The sequence below is a fragment of the Camponotus floridanus genome, unplaced genomic scaffold (assembly GCF_003227725.1).
Source record: "Camponotus floridanus strain SB8 unplaced genomic scaffold, Cflo_v7.5 scaffold3, whole genome shotgun sequence".
NCBI lineage: Eukaryota > Metazoa > Arthropoda > Insecta > Hymenoptera > Formicidae > Camponotus > Camponotus floridanus.
Window position 1 is genome coordinate 4,501,910 of NW_020229436.1, and position 18,528 is coordinate 4,520,437.

The 18,528-nt window shown below is 35.1% G+C and overlaps 1 protein-coding gene across 1 annotated transcript in view; it reads left to right on the plus strand.

Annotated features, from left to right (window-relative positions):
• Positions 1–11,373: 11,373 nt before the first annotated feature.
• LOC105253538 (metalloproteinase inhibitor 3) overlaps positions 11,374–18,528 on the plus strand; it is a 79,111-nt gene continuing 71,956 nt past the window's right edge. The window contains exon 1 of the mRNA XM_025410019.1: positions 11,374–11,475. Coding sequence (XP_025265804.1) covers positions 11,389–11,475 — 87 coding nt within the window. The 5' untranslated portion in view covers positions 11,374–11,388. The remainder of the gene's footprint in view (positions 11,476–18,528) is intronic.

The window sequence follows — 18,528 nt, forward strand, 5'->3', positions numbered from 1 at the left end:
ATCACGTTGTAACGAGACCCCGTATCGACGGTTCCATTCTCCCGATCTCCCTGTCTCTCCCTTCCCTCGTCTCACTTCTGTGATCGCGAATCCGTCGTTCTCGCGACGACTACCTACCTACCGTCTACCTTTGTGTCTGCGAATCTGGCGGTGTTGTACGTCGAGAAGTTTTCCCGATCCCTTGAGGAAGTTTATGGATAATGGAGTTAAAGCTGCGATATATATCGCGCCCATGAGAGAAAAAGAAAGAGAGAGAAAGACGGCTTGACGTCATCTTCCTTCGCTTCAGATATATAAGACGCTGAGTCTTGTCTGTGTTAAAGCCGATGCATCACGAAATTTGATTATATTATCGCGCGAATTTTATGAAAGAACTACTTGAAATTATATTACTCTTGCGATATAATAATTGCACGTAATGATGAAATATTTTTTTAAATTTCCTATGGCTGTTAATATAAACAGATTTGATTTTAAACAAATATATAATATATACATAATTATTTGATTTATTTGTTATCATTAAATAGCGCGTGTACGCTGTTGTTTTATTGCAAGAATTGTACATCGCCAATTGTGGAATATTATCTCTCGATCGATTGTTATTCGACAAACATATTTTTATTCATAAGGATTGAGCATATTTTTATTCATAAAGATTGAACACTTAAGGGGAGTTTCTCTTTTATCTTGATCTCTTAATTTGCGTGTCAAATCGATATATTGCCTGATGCTAAGTTTCAAATTTAATATCTCGTATTTTCTGTACATGTGTCACAAACAAGATCAATCGTAGCGTCCCTTTTTAGCATGAAGCTGCATTTGAATCATTATCGTGCTCCAAAGTCGGTACCAGAGCAGCCACTGTAAGCAGACGCATTCATTTTATGTGGACGATGGTAGGAAAAGACGAGATCAGTTTTATTGTATCGCCGTATTTGCTCACTCGCGTCGCGTATGAATGCAAATTTGCTTCATTAAGGTATCGGGATGTAACGTGAATCGAATAAGCTCACGTCTGTGGCACAACGGAATGCGCCAATTAAGACGAAGCCCATCGCGCGCGAAAAATGTAAAAAGAAGAACGCCGAAGGGACGTTGGCCTTCTTCGTTTTACGGTCAGATTGATAACATTGAAACACGAACACGAATTTTCGTTCGGACATGCCACTTCGACTCGTGCAATGAGACGGGCAGAAATTTATGACGTGGAATTTTAATGGGAGATAAAAAAAATTAGATGTAACGTGCGCGGATAATTCTTTTTTATTTGAATCATAAAGTGTCTCGAATATTTTTTCTTAAAAATTTTCTACATGAACAATTATTCAGAGATTTGCTTAATGTTTAACATATTATGTTTTATGAATATTGAAAATAAATTCAGTCATTATTTCAGTCTATTTCGAGTAAAATATATATAAACAAAATTTTTCACGAGAAAAGATTTATTGTTTAAATTTTCTGTAGTAATGTACATTTATTCCACACATGTATAATCTTTTTGTTATGTAAACTGAAAGCGTTCTTCATGAATCAGACAAATGTAAAGAAAACTGGAGCACCGGACAACTCGGATGACAGTGAAGAATACACTTGTGGGCAACGATGTCCAGACTTTTCGCGAGAAACGATTGTTGTCAAGGAAGCGCGGTTCGCATGCAAGGTTTTCGCGCGCTTGATGCGCTGAAATAGTCAATGAATGGTTGGTGAGAACTCACTTTGTGGGAGCCGGCGTGTAAATAGTTTCGTACACTTTCTCGCGTATGCAACAAATACGCAAAACTCATTTACGGTGCATGCAAAGCGAATGTCTGGTTTCCAGCTAATGTAGATCCCGGGTACTCTGGCTGTTTCACTCGTGAAAGGGAAAAACCGACGTATCCGTGTATCTATGTGTTAGAATAGCAACACGATGTTGGAAAAAGAGCAGTCTAAATATCCTGCGGATACTAACTAACATGCTCGACAAGCAAAGAGCAAGTATTATTTCTACGTTATAGCAAGCGGAGTGCGAAAGATTAGATCAAATTTTATCAAAGCTACGACTGGAACTGATTTTCTTTATAATATATCGTGAAACAGAGATACTGATAATTTGATTAAATCATGTAACTGTTACTCGCTTTTATAAAATAAAATCTATAAATCTAAAACTGTTTCTCGCTTTTATGAAATAATAGATCTCTTGTGTGCACATTTTTCTTGATATTCATTATAATATTGTTAAAGCTAATATCATTGGAAAATATAAGTTCAAAATTTGATCAGAAGTACTGTGTTTCACTGTCATGATATAAACTTTGTTAGCTAATCATATTATTGATTTTCGTATACGGCGCTATCGCAACTAATGAAATTTTTAACGCCAATATAACACAAAGGACATCTCCCAATCAATTAAAATTATAAACTATGTCATAGTAGAGAACATTCGCTCAGCTCGGCAGTAGCCTTAGCTTGCCAAGCAGCTTGCATCGATGAACGGCATTAACTTCATTGAAGTGTAACAAGAGCGCTATATTGTACCAAACTGCAACAGCAACTAGACATGCACTTTAGCAAACATGTACCTACAATCTAGATAATCGTGCATAATTTAGTGCTATGCTAAGATAGATAGTAATTATAGAATCTCCATTAAACTTACTATAAACTATCTGGAAATGCGTATGGGCGTCTTAGTTCAGATAGCGTGCCCTCGGAGTAAACAAACTTTTCAGTTTGATAGGGACTTCGCAAACTTTGTAGAGATTCTTAAGAAAAAGACGCGGCATGATGTGTTGAACTTTCGAGCTTCTTGTACAATGTTATAATAAAACGACGTCTTGCCAACATACAACATACACTATATAATAATAAGACCCGATGTTTCGTAGAATTTTGTTGATGAATTTTACAAGTCTTTACTGCAAGAACTTATTGATAATATTATTAATTATCGAATCGATCATTTCAATTGTACACATATACATACACACACAAGAGAAGGAAATTTACATATCCAGAAAAAAAAATTTTAAATTCGATAATAAATATTAAAGCAATAGGTTATTATATATAATTAAAATTTATATATACATTTGATTTTAATTACTTTAATATTTGTATCGAATATAAAATTTTTTATTTCTTTTTCTAGATATATAAATTTTTCTCTCTTTTTCAAAAGTGAATAACTCATATTTACACTTTATCTCTTATTTTTAAGTTATAAATGTTGAATAAATTTTTGCAAAGCTATGTACCATATAATTGAGTTATTTTTGAGATTAATCTATTTCGCGTCACGGGCCACAAAGATGGAAACCACATTGTCGTAGAATGCGATGTTCCGTGGATTGAGCTGTCTCGTAGAAATCGGATGGCGCGGGTTACGAGTAAACCGACATAAACCTGCAAGCAAATACAAACAGGCTGATTGCCCTCGAAACTCCCCATCCATCCCTAACCAGTAATTAAACAGGGCAATCTGCACTTCCTATCCACGACAGTGCCATGAGCGGTGAGAATGAGCCAGGTCCTTCGGGTGAAAACGCCTACCTACAGGACGATACAGAGAGAAAGAGAGAGAGAGAGAGAAAGAGAGCGAGTGAGAATGAGAAGGAGAGAACCATCTGTGTACACTAAGATTATATTTGGCTTGGTCTCCATGCAAATTCATGAGTTACCCGACATCCTGACATTCGACTAGTTTGGTCCGGATAGATGCAAAGCCGTTGTTGGCAACAACTTCGATGGCTTAGACTGTCGCCGATCGAAATTAGATTATAAACGATGGATTGTAAACGGAAAGAAGGTATCGCATATTTATGTTACAGATATTAAAAAGAAAGGCAAAGATAAAATACCTGATTTATATTATTGTACGTGTTTTGAGCTTGAGTTTTTCCACAATACATAGTAATCTTTACAGTCTTAAATAAACTTGTCATTAAAACATAAAATTTATTTAAAATTAATTCTAATTATTTGGTAATTATTTATAATTTGCATGATTTTTACTTTAACTTTAATGTTTATTCTTACGAAAATTAATAATCTTGATTTTGAATAACGATCTCGTATCCTTTATTTAGAAATTATGTCATGAAAATAATGTATCAAATGATATTTATTCGTCATAACACAAATTATATTTTGCAATAATATGGAAAATTATCGGAGAATAATTTTATATTTTATATAAAATTTCAAAATTTCTTAAAGATATGAAATTTAAAATCAAGGTCGTTGACCTTCAAGTGAGAAGATTATGACTATGTCAAAATGATTATCTTATATTTTTATTATTGTGTTAAATTCGTTAAAATGAATAATTACTAAAATTAATCGTTTTCGAAATGTAATTTCTGATTCTTTTTAAATTTATCTTTTATAGAAAATCAAATATATATATTTCTAATATATTCATGAATTATGAAATTCACATATTTTTTAATATTATAGATTAATTATATCTTGAGAGATTGTATATGCTAATTATGTTATGTTACTCGATTCTAATCAATTAAAAATGTAAAGAATCGTATTGCATTTTTTGCTGCACCTATTCTGCGATTCAATAATTAATAATATATCCGACGAATCACAGCCGTCGAATTAACATAGCTTAACATCATTCTTTATAAAGATAAGTTGCTCCTTAGATTTGTGTATATTTATTAGATGCAATCTTTACGGTGCAAAAACATCGTACGAGACACTGAGAAATCTATGTATGATATGCGGAGAGACGATTTCTCTTATGCAAATCTTAATCTACTAAGCCGGGAAAGAAGACTATACTAAACAAGGAGCATTGGTAAACAGAAGGAATACCAAGTTCGCGCGCACGCAGGGATGCGTCGTTTAAATTATTGCGCTCGTAAGACGATAATTATAACGCGGAGCAAGTTGAAGCGGCACGATAATGCTATAACACAGTAGACTGCATACCGAATTTGCGTCTTTGCTTCTCGTTGAAAACAAGAGAGAGAGAGAGAGAATGCATTATGTGCGCTCGCAATACTGAGTTAACGCGTGAGTCTTGGAAGGCAAGATATTATGTGGTAATAAGGTTGTTGAATCATTCCCGTTGAAGTCTCATTTCGTATTTAACGTCGCTGGCTTCCAGAGCGTGAGACGCGGAAATTATTTTGCTGAGAAGTAATTCTGTTCCGTTTGCAGGTGTAACTAAATCAAAATTTATTCTAAAATTTCGAAAATATAAATAAAGCTCGACAGAACTTTCGAATCTGCTCGATCTTATCGTGTCTTTCATTTCATCAAGATCTCGATGAGCTTTGGATATAATTATTCAATTATTTTAATCAATTCAATCCTTTTATTATACTATTTTAATAATTTTTAATTATTCTAATAAATTATAATACGATTTATAATATGAATTTATTTAAAATTTATTTCTTTTATTACTGTTTATCTGATCGATTGTACTAAAAATGTATCGTTGACAAGAGACTCTGTCAAAGATATAGGGAATAAGGTGTTAAATTCAATAGTAATCGTTGTTGTGTCACAAAGTATAATCCAGATGCAGTTCGGAATAATGTTTCATCAGCGCCATTGGATGTCTCGGCGATAGATATCGATTCCCTACTTGATACCGATACTGTTTACTCCAAGAGGCTTTAACGGAAGCCTTCCATTAGCAACGCGTAACGTCATCGCGTGGCGTACGCAATTAGAATCAAATCTGGCATTTTCCGTAGAAACTCAACCCTCCTCGAGAATCTCGAGTATTCGCTTTGGGAAAGTAGATAAAAAGAAGATAGGCTATGTGCTCCGATATGTTTCCGGCTTGTCGAGATGTCCGTTCCCGCAAACAATTGACGCGGAACAGGACGTGCGAAAGCTAAGTCGCGCCGAGTATTTACATTATAATGGCGCACGCAACCGTGATTCATTGAGTTCGTACCGTTCGTTATTAATGGCCGACGGACTCGCGCCGCTATCGCCGAGCATTGTGTGTCAGTCCTTCTCGTTCTACACGGTATGCCCCTCGCATTAACATAAGCGCCGTATCTCGTGTGGTGTCACGCGGAGACAGGAGACACCACGGCAACTACTCTCGCCGCACTCCTTCTGTTGTGTGTTTCCGATATACCAAACCCCATAAAGCTACCCTCACATCAGAGTGGAAGCATCCTATCCTTGTTGGAGTCGTCGAAAATTCGTCAACAAATTCGCGAACGAAGGTATTTATTTTACGTTAACAATCTACCCGCTGCCTAGAATATTTGAGTTATTAGACCTCATGAATAATTTACATAGATTAATAATATAAAAGAAATATTCATAAGATATTTTGTATGCTAGACTAGGAGAAGCTAAGGTTCATAATTTTAAGCAAAAATATCTGTATTTTTGCTTGAAATAAATATAAATTGTTAAATCTTTGACGGATAGGGGCTGATGTGAGGTCGGCTTAATAAAGATCGAAAGAAGCAGCCGCTCGTTCTCCTCGCTTTAATGATGACGTCGCCGGAATCCGTTCGATGTATTCTAAGTGCCGACACGCCTCTAAATTAGTGTCTTCGCTCTGTATTCTTGAGCTATACAACATCTCAGGGGGTTGCTTGACATGTAAAAAGCGCCGCTGCTCGACTCGCCTCGACTAAATATAGGAGTTCGGTGAAAATCTTGTCGTCACGTGGAACGCGTCTTGGAGAGCTGTCCGCGTCATCTGCGCTAGCTTCGACGAAGAAAAGAAACATGAAGCCGTGACGAAGGCGAGGAGAAGACGGTCGCGTTCATTGAGAAACGGAAGACCGACGAATGCTTGTGTGCTTAATGTCGTTCGCTTTCGTTTCTTTTGACTCAATTAGTCGAGCAGATACGGCACTCACGTTAAGAGCAACGTATTTGCGTCGCTTACTAAATTGGAGTCCACGGTATATTTGGACAGCTTCTCTGTAAAAGAAACCACATCCGACTTTAACTGCTTTGAAAATAATTATAAATTAAATTTCATTCTTTTTTGTAGATGCAATATTAATAACATGAGAAGAATTGATAATTAAAAAAATTTTTTTTTGTCACTCGACATTATTAATTAAAATTCAATCGATAGAATTGTGTCAACAGTCGTCATGTATTATTGAGTGAACGCCGTTGAATGATAAAGTTTATAGCCTGCGATTGACATGAAACCATTCTCGGCTTGATTATCACCAAGTGAAATGACACATCCCGATATCTCGGTGCTTCCTGCTTTAGCAATGAAACTTTACGTGGAATAGTGAATTGTGTATTTCAATTCGCGATTGTATTGAAAACTGAATTATTAAAATGTATAATGGATAAAATATGAATATAGGATGAATCAGATGTATACAAATAATATAAGATTATTATGAATGCGTTCATAAAAAGACAAGAGAGAGAGAGAGAAATATTTATATAAAATAATTAAAATAATTTAGTTTAGTTACTTAAACAATTTTTGCATTAATATTATAATAAAAATAATATTTAATTAATACATGAAAGGAAACACCAACAATATTGTGTCATTATATAATTGTATTAAATGTTAATTAATGTTTTATGTTATATAATTATAAATGGAATTTACGTGAAAGAGGCAAAAATTATGTATATTCTATTTCTCTGCAATTCAAATTACATTTCTCATTATTAAGTTTATTAGCACATTGTGTCGTTAATTCCATTCGTTGAAAAATACAAGTTTTGACATAATTATAGAGATTTTTTTTTCTTCAAATTTTCGGTTTCAGTGTAAAATGATTAAGAAAGCTGTAGATTTTGGCACAATTATATGCCTGGACGTGTGCACGTTGCAGTTGTAACAAGCACGCTCGTAAATATTCCCTTTCCCGTCATCATGAAATTACCGCGCATAAATGAACGCCTGAGTATGTGTCAGAATCGGGCTAAGTGAGACATATCATAGTGATATACTGTATAATCTGAGATGCGGGAATGGAAATAGAAACTGTATTTTACATCAACTTCCATATTTTCTAATACATATCATATAGTCACTATAAATATTGCTTGCATTGTGCTTTATATAAATATTCTCGAAACGTGGTCAAAATGTTGCAAAACAAATATTTCATATTCAAAACGGAAAATGGGGAAAAAATTGGAAATTTGCAAATATTGATTAATTGCATCGACGCTTTCATTAGGTGAAAAATAAATTATATGTATTCTAAAATTCTCAGGATTTATTTAAAAACGATTGAATAGAAATGCATGATACTTCGTACAATATTTATATTAAAGCAACTTTTTTTTATCAATGCATATTTTAATGATCTATAATATATGGAGAGAATGCGCGAAATTATATAATATATATAATTTATTATATATATTATATATTATAATAGTATAAGAGGGAACGTCAAATTAAGGTTTTATTCGCTTTTTATCGAAAAATCTCATGCGGATTCCTTGGAGCATCTTTGTGCGAGTATCTTGGTAGGTAAATTGTACCCTGCGATCTCGTTTGAATGGGACTGCGACGAATGCGGATCGCACAGACGGTAGCGCGAAATGAGTTAAAACCGTCCATACGTGCGTCCCTCGAGAGCGGAGGATGCGCTTCTTTTCGTGGCGCATCCGGTCTTTGCGCCATTCCAGACCGCGGCGTCTCCAGGCTGCCTTTGTACGTTCCATTTGCGTAAAGACGCAAATAAAATGCCGCGTAATTTATTCGAGCGAGTAGCCGAATCGCGCGAATGCACTTCTGCGGCTTGTCCGCCTAAGGAAACGCGCGGTTTTCTTTCAGAATGCGGTGTATCTCTTTCAGAATAATCGCACGCATGCACTCGTTTCTTAAGAGAGAAAGGACTCTTTATGCGAATCTTTCTTTCACGGACGTTTCAGTTCCGTGGGAATGTATTTAAGAGGTCTATTACAGAAAATTAAGAAGTGCATTTTTAGCCTCATCTGAAGGAAAGGATCGCATTGCATAACAAAGTAAATTTATTTTGATCGTAAATTGAATTATGATATCGATGATATGCCGTTTTCAGAAGAAATGTCTCATTAATCTCTCATTTTTCCTCTTCTCCTTCAGAGAGATAGCATTTTTTTACGATTGACATTCCGCTTTGTAATGACGACCCGTTCTTTCTGTTACAGGTCGTTATGTTCGCGGCAATCTCCTCGGCAGGTAAGTAAGTAAGAAGTAAGACGATCGTTCAACCTTCTCTTTGATCCGTAGTAATAAAAGGAGGGTAATCCTGTACGGAACTCGGCGATGTAAAAAGACGTAGCCTCTCTTAGATATACTTTCCGCGGGCGTAGCCGGAGCAAATAGTTTCGGATGAGTTTTCCCCCGCGGAAAACTTTGCAATCCCGACGAAGGAGCCGACGCGTGATGCACACGTGACTTCTTGGTACTTTCGTCTTCTCGGTGAAGTCCGTTTTCTCTCCCTCTCTCTCTCTCTCTCTCTCTCTCTTTTTTTTACTCTCTTGCATCATACAAAACGATATCGCGATCCTATGCCCCTCGCGTCGTATTCTTTTATCTTCCGGTCGGTGGCACTTTGAGTTCGTGCGGTTTCGCGCCCTCTTTCACCCCTCCTTCGTCCCTCCTTCACTCAGCGCCTCGGGAATTGTTGAGGAAGTTTGCTTTGACCGGATAAAATGTAATTTTCGGGTACCGTCGACCGCTTTTAGTTTGGAGCGCTTGTCAGCGAAACCAATTTCGTGTTGCAAACTCTGAATGGAATTGATGCCGAACAGAAGAAGAAGAGATTTTTACATTCTTGTAGCGACATTGCGAGCTTTATTTAACCGTGCTTGCGTGCATCTTTGCATCAGAAATCATCTAATGGGGGGCTACTTTGTCAAATCAATTTTTTTTTTGTTTTATTATCATAGAAACACAAATCATTTTTCTTTCAAAAATTATATAAAGCAATTCTATTTTTAGATATTATTTTTTTCGAAATATAAAATTTGGACAAATGTTTTCCGCTTACATTATTATAATTGATAATTGATTTTTAATATGTATAAATATCAATATTTAATAATAACGCCGTGCTGCGAACGAATTCGTAGCGTAAAATTTTATTAATAAACGGTCATTGCCAAAAAGTTTGAATTTTTTTGAGAGTAATACAAGGAATATATTTGCATAATAAGCATTCAAATCTCTAGATTTGATGAAGTTCAGCTATTATATTATCATTACATGTGTACCGGAGTGCACTTTCGTTATTTGCTAGCTCGAAACTGGCACGGTGCAAAAACTCGTTTCAACGACCATCAACAAGCGGGCACTGCGTCGCGAAAAATGAATTTTCCCTCCCACGTTTCGCTAATGAACACAAGGGTACGCCGCACGATCGTGTTATTCTCAACGGGCATTATCAAGCACGTAGCAAGCGTTGGAGAATATTTCACTGATATACATATATCTATGCAGCGAGTTTATTATATATAACATAGATAACATAGATAAGTACCATAAGCCGCCCAGCACGAAAGACAGTAAGCTCATTAAGGGAGGAGAGAAGAGACAGGGATTCTAAAACTTTTAACGAAATGTAATTTTATTCTCGCGTTACAATGTTGGATTATGCGAGATACATGAGTGAAATTAAAAAACGCATCTCTTTCACTAGGCTACTTATTTAAGTGCATTCGAACTGCTTACGTCTTATATCGGAATTTTACGTATATTGTTTATTTATGCTTGGTTTTTGTAGATTTATACAATTGAGTCGTGCTTCATCGTGCTTTTATGAACTGATTTGTTAAATAAGGTGTAAATCATAAAATTTCCTCTGATAGAATTTTGCAAAATTAATGTTGATGTATGGAATAAGTTAATATAATTTATATATATGCTTATTAATGTATTGTGTAATATTTTTAAAATTTCTGTTTTTTTCCTGACGATAGAATTTGGCTATGATTTTGCAAAATTGGCGGTCAATGATTGCTTTTTAAAGTTTATTGAATGCATTATTTTCGCTACTGATTCTCTTTAATCTCTTAGCAATAATCTTAATATCTATAATAAATCTATAAGAATTATGCTCGATTACGCGAACATTCAATACACAATATGTTCAGTATTATTCATATGCAATATATTCGCTCAATATTTATTTATTACATATTTACTCAATGTACCACTTCAAAATTGGATATTTCGCTTTTATTTTGAATCTCTCGGTGCGAATACAAATCAATTTTCTCTCGGAATTCTAATAATGTTCTAGTCATGTTGGTACAAATATTTCAAATATTGATACGAATAAATATAATAATCTGCATTTATTGAAAGGTTTCGCTGGCCGCAATTCATCGGCAATGTATATGGAATGAAAATTTGCATTATCGCGAGAATAAATGTATACATCGTTTGGCAGCCGTCAAGGTAAGATGTAATCTATGGCAGGTGTGCGACTACATTTTGGAGACAGTGTCCGAATTTCTTGGAGACGAGGACCATTAATACAGCGCTCTCGGCGAGTAAAGGTAGGCATTACGAATTGATGTAAGACTGGAGGCCCGATGCATTGCTGTAGGAAATCGACTAAAGTGCCCGATTAAATTTGATGATATGGTTAAGCAGAATTTCGCGAATGGCTCTCATGTAGACATCATCTTTTGAATAATTACGTCGATGACGTACCAGGAGAGATTGTATCCGTAAAAGAATCATGATAAATTTAATCCATAATAATTAGATATTTATTAGCGTTAGACGTAATATATTATTTTTGGCACTTATTTATTGTTTTTAATATATTTATTTTAATTATTTTTAAAAGGTGTAAAAGTAAAAACGCTCAATGAAAAATGTATTCTATATTTTTTAACAAAGATTCTCGAAATTATTTTCATTAAAATTTTTTGTATTTGCATTATAACATAATAAGTAATATAAAAAATGATATTATTTGCTTTAATTATATTTCTATTAGAATTTATATATTAATATTATAAATTTTATGAAATATCCGAAATCATGTCCTACTTTTTTATTAAAAACTATTTACTTATTACTTTTTTATTAAAAATGTAACAAATTTATAATAAATCCTTGTTCCTTAATACAGTTATATACTATCATTAAATTAATTGTATCAAGAAAAAAATAATAATATAATAATAAATTACATATTATTACTATTAGTCTATTTATTGATAAATATATAAATAACCGTTATAATACTCGCGTAATTAAGAAAGGATGACATGTTTTTCTTCTCATTCAACAGAAAAATAATTTGAACGATTGAGAGCTTTTTCACTTGCGCATCTATCATCTTCTTGTTATTTGAAGTAACTCCTTTCAATAACAGCAATGCATCGGTAATCCCGCTTTGTGAGATGAAAAAAAGCTCAACGATGCGCATTGGGTTTCTTTTTATTCGGCATAAGGCTGCATTGCCGCATCGATACAGCTGCCATGCCGATATATCAATGTTAATGCCTCAAGCTAAAAAAAGAATGCACGCTCTTATTTGAATTAAAAACGCGGTATGATTATTCTGAAATCCATATTTGAATGTATGATATAATATACTAACGAATTTCGTTCTATATCTACTTATTTCTCTTTTTTATAGAATATATTTTCTAAAAATTACACGTACAAAAATATGTGTGTAAAGAATATTTTATAAAAATATATATAATAAGAGCTGCAGAGAGATTTATAAATAATTTGCTATAATATTATTTAATAAAAACATGTTTTTACTATTGATTTCTTTATATGATGTTAATATATTTGAGAAAATTCGTTACAATAAAATGATAATCTATATTCGGATATATCATCATACACAATTTCTACACGTACATACGAGTTCAAATGACCTTTTGCATCGGTTAATTAGCAAATGAAAAGTGACAATATCGGAAATGTCTGAAAGTTTCATTTCACACATCAACTGGTGTATGGGTTATAGCATTAGTTTGAATAAACAATAGCTTCTCATATAACGTACTTGTCCTGCGCAGCATTTAATCGAATATTTCATTATTACACCTCAATATTTGACATTATTAATCTTTGCTATCAGTACCTATATCTGAGCATTCACATGATCGATTATATTATTTATTTATATCACTCAGAATATTATACCTGCGAAAAAATGTTATTTTAGATTATTTCGTTTATCCGAGTATATAAATCTAATTTTCCATAAAGAAATAAATTTAGTAAAAACATAAGTTCCATGATGTTTGAAAATATCTTTTCCTCATTAAATTGTTATTGAGCATCGAAAAGCTGGAAGTTAAAATATATTCAAAAATTTTAATTCTTAAATACACAATATTGTGGATCCGCGATAATTGAATGTAGGTCTCTTTTCAGCGTTAAAAGTTCTAAATACATCGTTGAGAAATAAATAATAAATTTATGTCGAGCTTAACAATCAATGTATAAAGCTTAATTTTTTTTTATTTTTATATGGTGCCTAAAATAAACTTCAAAATATTATCTATTCTATAAGAGGTAAGAATATGCATATAAGGATTAACGCGTGCGTTTAACGAGTGTTTTCAGCAATTTCACTTGCATGACAATTAGTATCCGCGGAGCAAAATTGGGAGGGGGAAGGGGGGCACTTGTCACTTGACTGTTGTCACGACCGGGAACAGGAATGGGCTCTGGCATTGTCACTCCGCCATTGTGCAGAAGTTAGTCGCTCCGCTGTTACATAATAGTTGGACGATTGTGTTATTCAATTGTATAATTCCCAGTCGGTGGGCCATACAACGCGCTATAATTCGCCTATATATCCTGTTGATATCAATTGATTGCCGAAGGGCACCAGGTCGATCATGTTTCCGCACCGTTTCTGACTTGTATCAACACTTGTGCGGTTTTCACGAGATTTGCGCATCACTATTTACAATATGTCCTGAGCGCTTGTGCGAGAATAATTTGATGTAGATCGCAGAAGTAGATTGCAATTTTATCGTTCAAAATGTTTGACAAATTTCTTTATCATTATATGTACGTTAACTCTCACGTTTGCTCCGCTTTGTTTTTCCGAGTAGAGTAATTTTTATTATCGCGTAATTTGAAATATTTATTTTACGCAATAAATAGAAATTCTAAAGATATTTCCGCAAATTAATATTTATAATATTTCGAGCGAAACTTGCAATTTATTTTCATTTCTTTGGATTTTTGGAAAGAGACTAAAGAATTTGTGCTTAGAAAATAAAATTGTTTTATTAATTATAAGATAACACATTTTTTCTTTTTTTTTTCTATAAAATTTATAATATATATTCTTTGGAAGAACGATAAAATTATCATACCAAAAGACTTCAGATTTTATAAAGCTTCTGGAAGAAATCTCGGAGCGACGTCTATGGCATTAAACATTCTTTCATTATGATTTTATACGAGAAATTTTCTTATATCAACTGACGTCATATTTCAGAAGTGCAAAGTATTCTCGTACATTTTTCACAAGTAGAAGAATCAGTTCCAGCTGTGATTTATATTTCATACCGTAGTAGTTGAGTCAATATATTAGCTTGGTCCCTCCTGCTTTTCGTAGAATTTTCAAAAACTAGTTCAGCAAACTCGATCAGATGCATGACTCATATACGAGTCTGCACTTTTCCATTATCTTTGCATCAGTATTCCTATCGTCACCTAGCGTTGCATTAAAATGTAGATCACTCTGCTTTCCGTTTTCTGAACCAAAATTTTCTCCGAAAAATGCATCCTACTTCCTTCATTTTTCTGTCATATTAGTCAGGTTCTAGACGTGGTAAAATTGGAATTGTCATATGCATTAGGTTTACAGAAATTTCATAAAAATTGAAATTAATTATTAATAAAAATAATTCTTATTATTTTTACAAAAATTAAAGATGCCTTTTTTAATTAATGATTTAAACAATAATGATATTATATAATTATTATAATCGCATAATTATGTTTCAAGAAATAACAATGGCGAAACCCCATGTGTTATCAAGTGTGTTGCTATAATTTATGATGCAAAGAACGGAGATTAATGTATCTACATTCTAATGTATATTAATCCATCCTCGTATACGTATAATGAATGTGCATTTTCGTTGCGATGTAGAAATTCAACGAAATACTGAAGAATTGCAACTGGGAAGTTTGCCAATGTCTTATACACTAGAAAACTAACGGACTACTGAGCAATCTAAGAATGACATAATACCGTTTTATTTGTAGATAAATTTTGCAATCTCTCTTCTTTCTTTCCTTTCTTTGAAAAATATTCAACCTAAGTTTTACCTCTCTCATTCCTAAATATTATCATTTCTAATAACATTCTGCCGGTAAAATGTCCGATTAAATTGATATCGATAAAGAATGAAAACTTGGAGAGCAAGAAATAAGGGAAAGGGAAAAGCAAATAGAGGAAAGACATGAACATCACGTTTAATATCCTCGACCCAAATCGGGTATACTGGTTATATAATCCGAAATTTCGAATCGCCAAGAATGATATCCGGATTTATCGTGAAAAGGAATGAGAGATTAATGTCCCGAGTTCGAAATCTCCGGCGGAACTTTTACGTTACACCGTGTACGCGCCATGAGGAGGAAAACACGAGTAGCCCGGCTCTTAAATCAGGGACGACAGTACGACCTGAAATCCTCGTTATCCTCCGCTCATGGAGTTGCGGGACAAGAAATGTCCCGCGTCCTACTCCGATTCCGCGATAGGATTCTTGCGTCCGGATTTGGCTGCACCGAAGATGCACTGTGTCGGTCACTATAATAGGGTGGCAAGAAGCACGGTGGAAAGCCGCGGAGGGAAAGAGCGGACCCGGGAGGGTTGCGAGGGCATATTACCGATGCAGAGGATGTCGCCGGGATGCGCGCGCGCATCCCGAGCTCATTTCCATAACGGGTTAGGTACATATTACCATCGTACGTATGTACGTATCCATATATATGCGCGCGCTCGAGTTACGAATAGATGCATCACTCGGCGAATGCATCTTGCGAAGGTTACCTGCCATTCGGCACGGTTTGCCCTCGACGGAAGCCTCTCGAAATCTAATGATACGTTGCGCATTCATCTCGCGGAAATCACCGGTCATTGTGAGGCAGCTCGAGATACGGTGCCGAGTCACACAAAGGCGATATTGCAGGTCTCGGGGGCTGACAAAAGTTGCGTAGCAACGGCACTTCGATATATTAATCTTCCGTGAATTTTCCTTTAGCTTCTGATATTACACGAGCCGTTTATCTTCCCGAAAATCGATTTTTGATCACGCCGAATTTAATCCCCCCCGTAGAAATATCCCAGCTTGATAAACGTAATATATGCGAAATTATTATCCATTGTTGGAAAAATGAGAATTGTATTTTCTTTTGACAGGAAAACGATATTTACTTGAATTGCCGCCGTGTAATATAAATGCCTGAAAAACGTTATCAGATGTTTTAACCTAGATTGTAAATTTATTGCAGTACGCGCAGTATGGTATGATGTTAAAAACAGTCCGATAGGAGTTTTGATAGAATCGCGTTAAATGGGCGCATCTCGCGAATGGCTAAATTGCCGAATTGTCCGTTTGTCAAGTGGATAAATCGTTCAGTTAGATAATATCGCCGAACGGGGACAAATTGGCAAACATGTTACGTCGGAAAAAAAAATCGTATTCCCCGGAACGTCGGGAATATTGCCGGGGGAACTGAGAGAAATCAACAAAAATTGGCACTGCCCGGAAAAGCCGAGGGGAAAATCGTGGGCCTACACGAGTGGCGTTATGTAAAACACGATGGCACGTAAACGTCGAACTTTGCTCGTACTAATAAAATGTAAAACGTCCCGCAGGAGCGCTCGCGGTTCGCGGTCGGCAAAAAAAAATTTGCTTATCAACTTTTAATAAAACAGCCGTTGTTGCATAATTCACGCCCTAATTTATGGCGTACGTACCCTCGTACGTAGTCTCGTTAGAGGAAGGCAGTCCGCCCCTTCGTGTCGTTCCGCATCAACGCACATCGCTCTGTTTAATCGTCCAACGCGCGGGATCGCGAAACCAGGAGTACTTTCCAATTCAGCGATTATTTGGACGGGTCCCCGGGTCAAAGGTTTTCGTTGTTTGCTTGCCCGTTTAGCCCGCCGGTGCCTTCGTAATCGCGTGTTTGCCGAGGGTGCCGGCGGACATGTAACCCCGGACACCTCTTGATTGGCAAACATGCATATTTTATCCGCGGCGACGCTCCCGCTCAGATAACGCGCGCTGTCCGTATCAATTATTCGCTCCCTTCCCCTCCTTCATTTGTCTTTTTCTCTTCCCTTCCTCTTTTCGAAATTCGATGCGACTTTCTCTCTCTCTAATGGGAACGAGGTTTTAATTGAAATGTAATCCCAATTAAAACGAATTCTCGACGCACGAGTGCGTGTAATCACGTTAGCGAAATGAAATGTCCACTCGAGCACGAGTACGTGGCTGTTGCCGAGAGAGCGAGCAGTTTTGCGAACGGTAATCGGACCGCCCTATTCCTTTTTTGAGAGTGTGAGCAAGTTTTTTTTCGCAATATATGGATTATCATTATTGCATTTATGATGCGCTCCTCAGGTTTCGTAATAAAACGATCGATTTCTGACACGCTTAATATCTATATAAAAGTGTATAAAATCGATATAAAAATCTAAAAAATTGAATTTGAAAAAATATTGCGAAATTATCCATGGATCGAAAATATATCTGATAATCAAAATATTTCACGAACGTGAAACATTAAAATATCTGATTGAAATATTAACAAAGTGTTAAAATAATTTCAAATATAAGTAGCAAATCTAAAAAATTGTTCGTTATCGGGATATTGTTCGATATTAGAGAATAAATATTTTTTTATATTTTATAAATTTAATTATAATAATCTCAGAGTCGCAGAGATCTTTTTGTTGAATAATAATTTACGCGCGCTTTATTCACTTTCTCAATATATTTATTCAGTTTCTTTATCCATAACGACTTATCATTCTACGCAATTCAAATTTATAGTCTTATATCTGGCATGTGACTCGCACTGTATATATACAATAATTTTCTCAAAACATCATGTAACAATATTACACACGCGCCCTTAATCCTTAAATATATACTTCCTTCTTTTATTTCTAAACGAGACTTATATAGGATTTGCATTTTTTTTATCGACGCGATACCTTCATCCGGGTTACGCGTATTCATCTGCCGCAAGTTCTAATCGATCTCGATCCAGTAGAAAAATGCTACTCATTCGTATATGTTGCAACGTATGCTTCGGTAAATATCGAAAAACGCTTTACGTCGAGAAGCTTAAATAATATTATGTGAACAGAATTAAGTGTACATATTGTCGAGCAGTTTTATTTCCGGTTAAACTTTTAACAAAGTGAACCTAATTCCGGATGCGCAATGAGAGTGCAGAATACTGACGACTTTGACAGCTCGTTACATTAGCAATAATGTTAATGGTGCGATTTTATTCACTAATTTATTACTTAGCATTATTAACTATTCTCTTATTTAAGCTATCTTTGTATTAAATTAAACGTGCCGTCG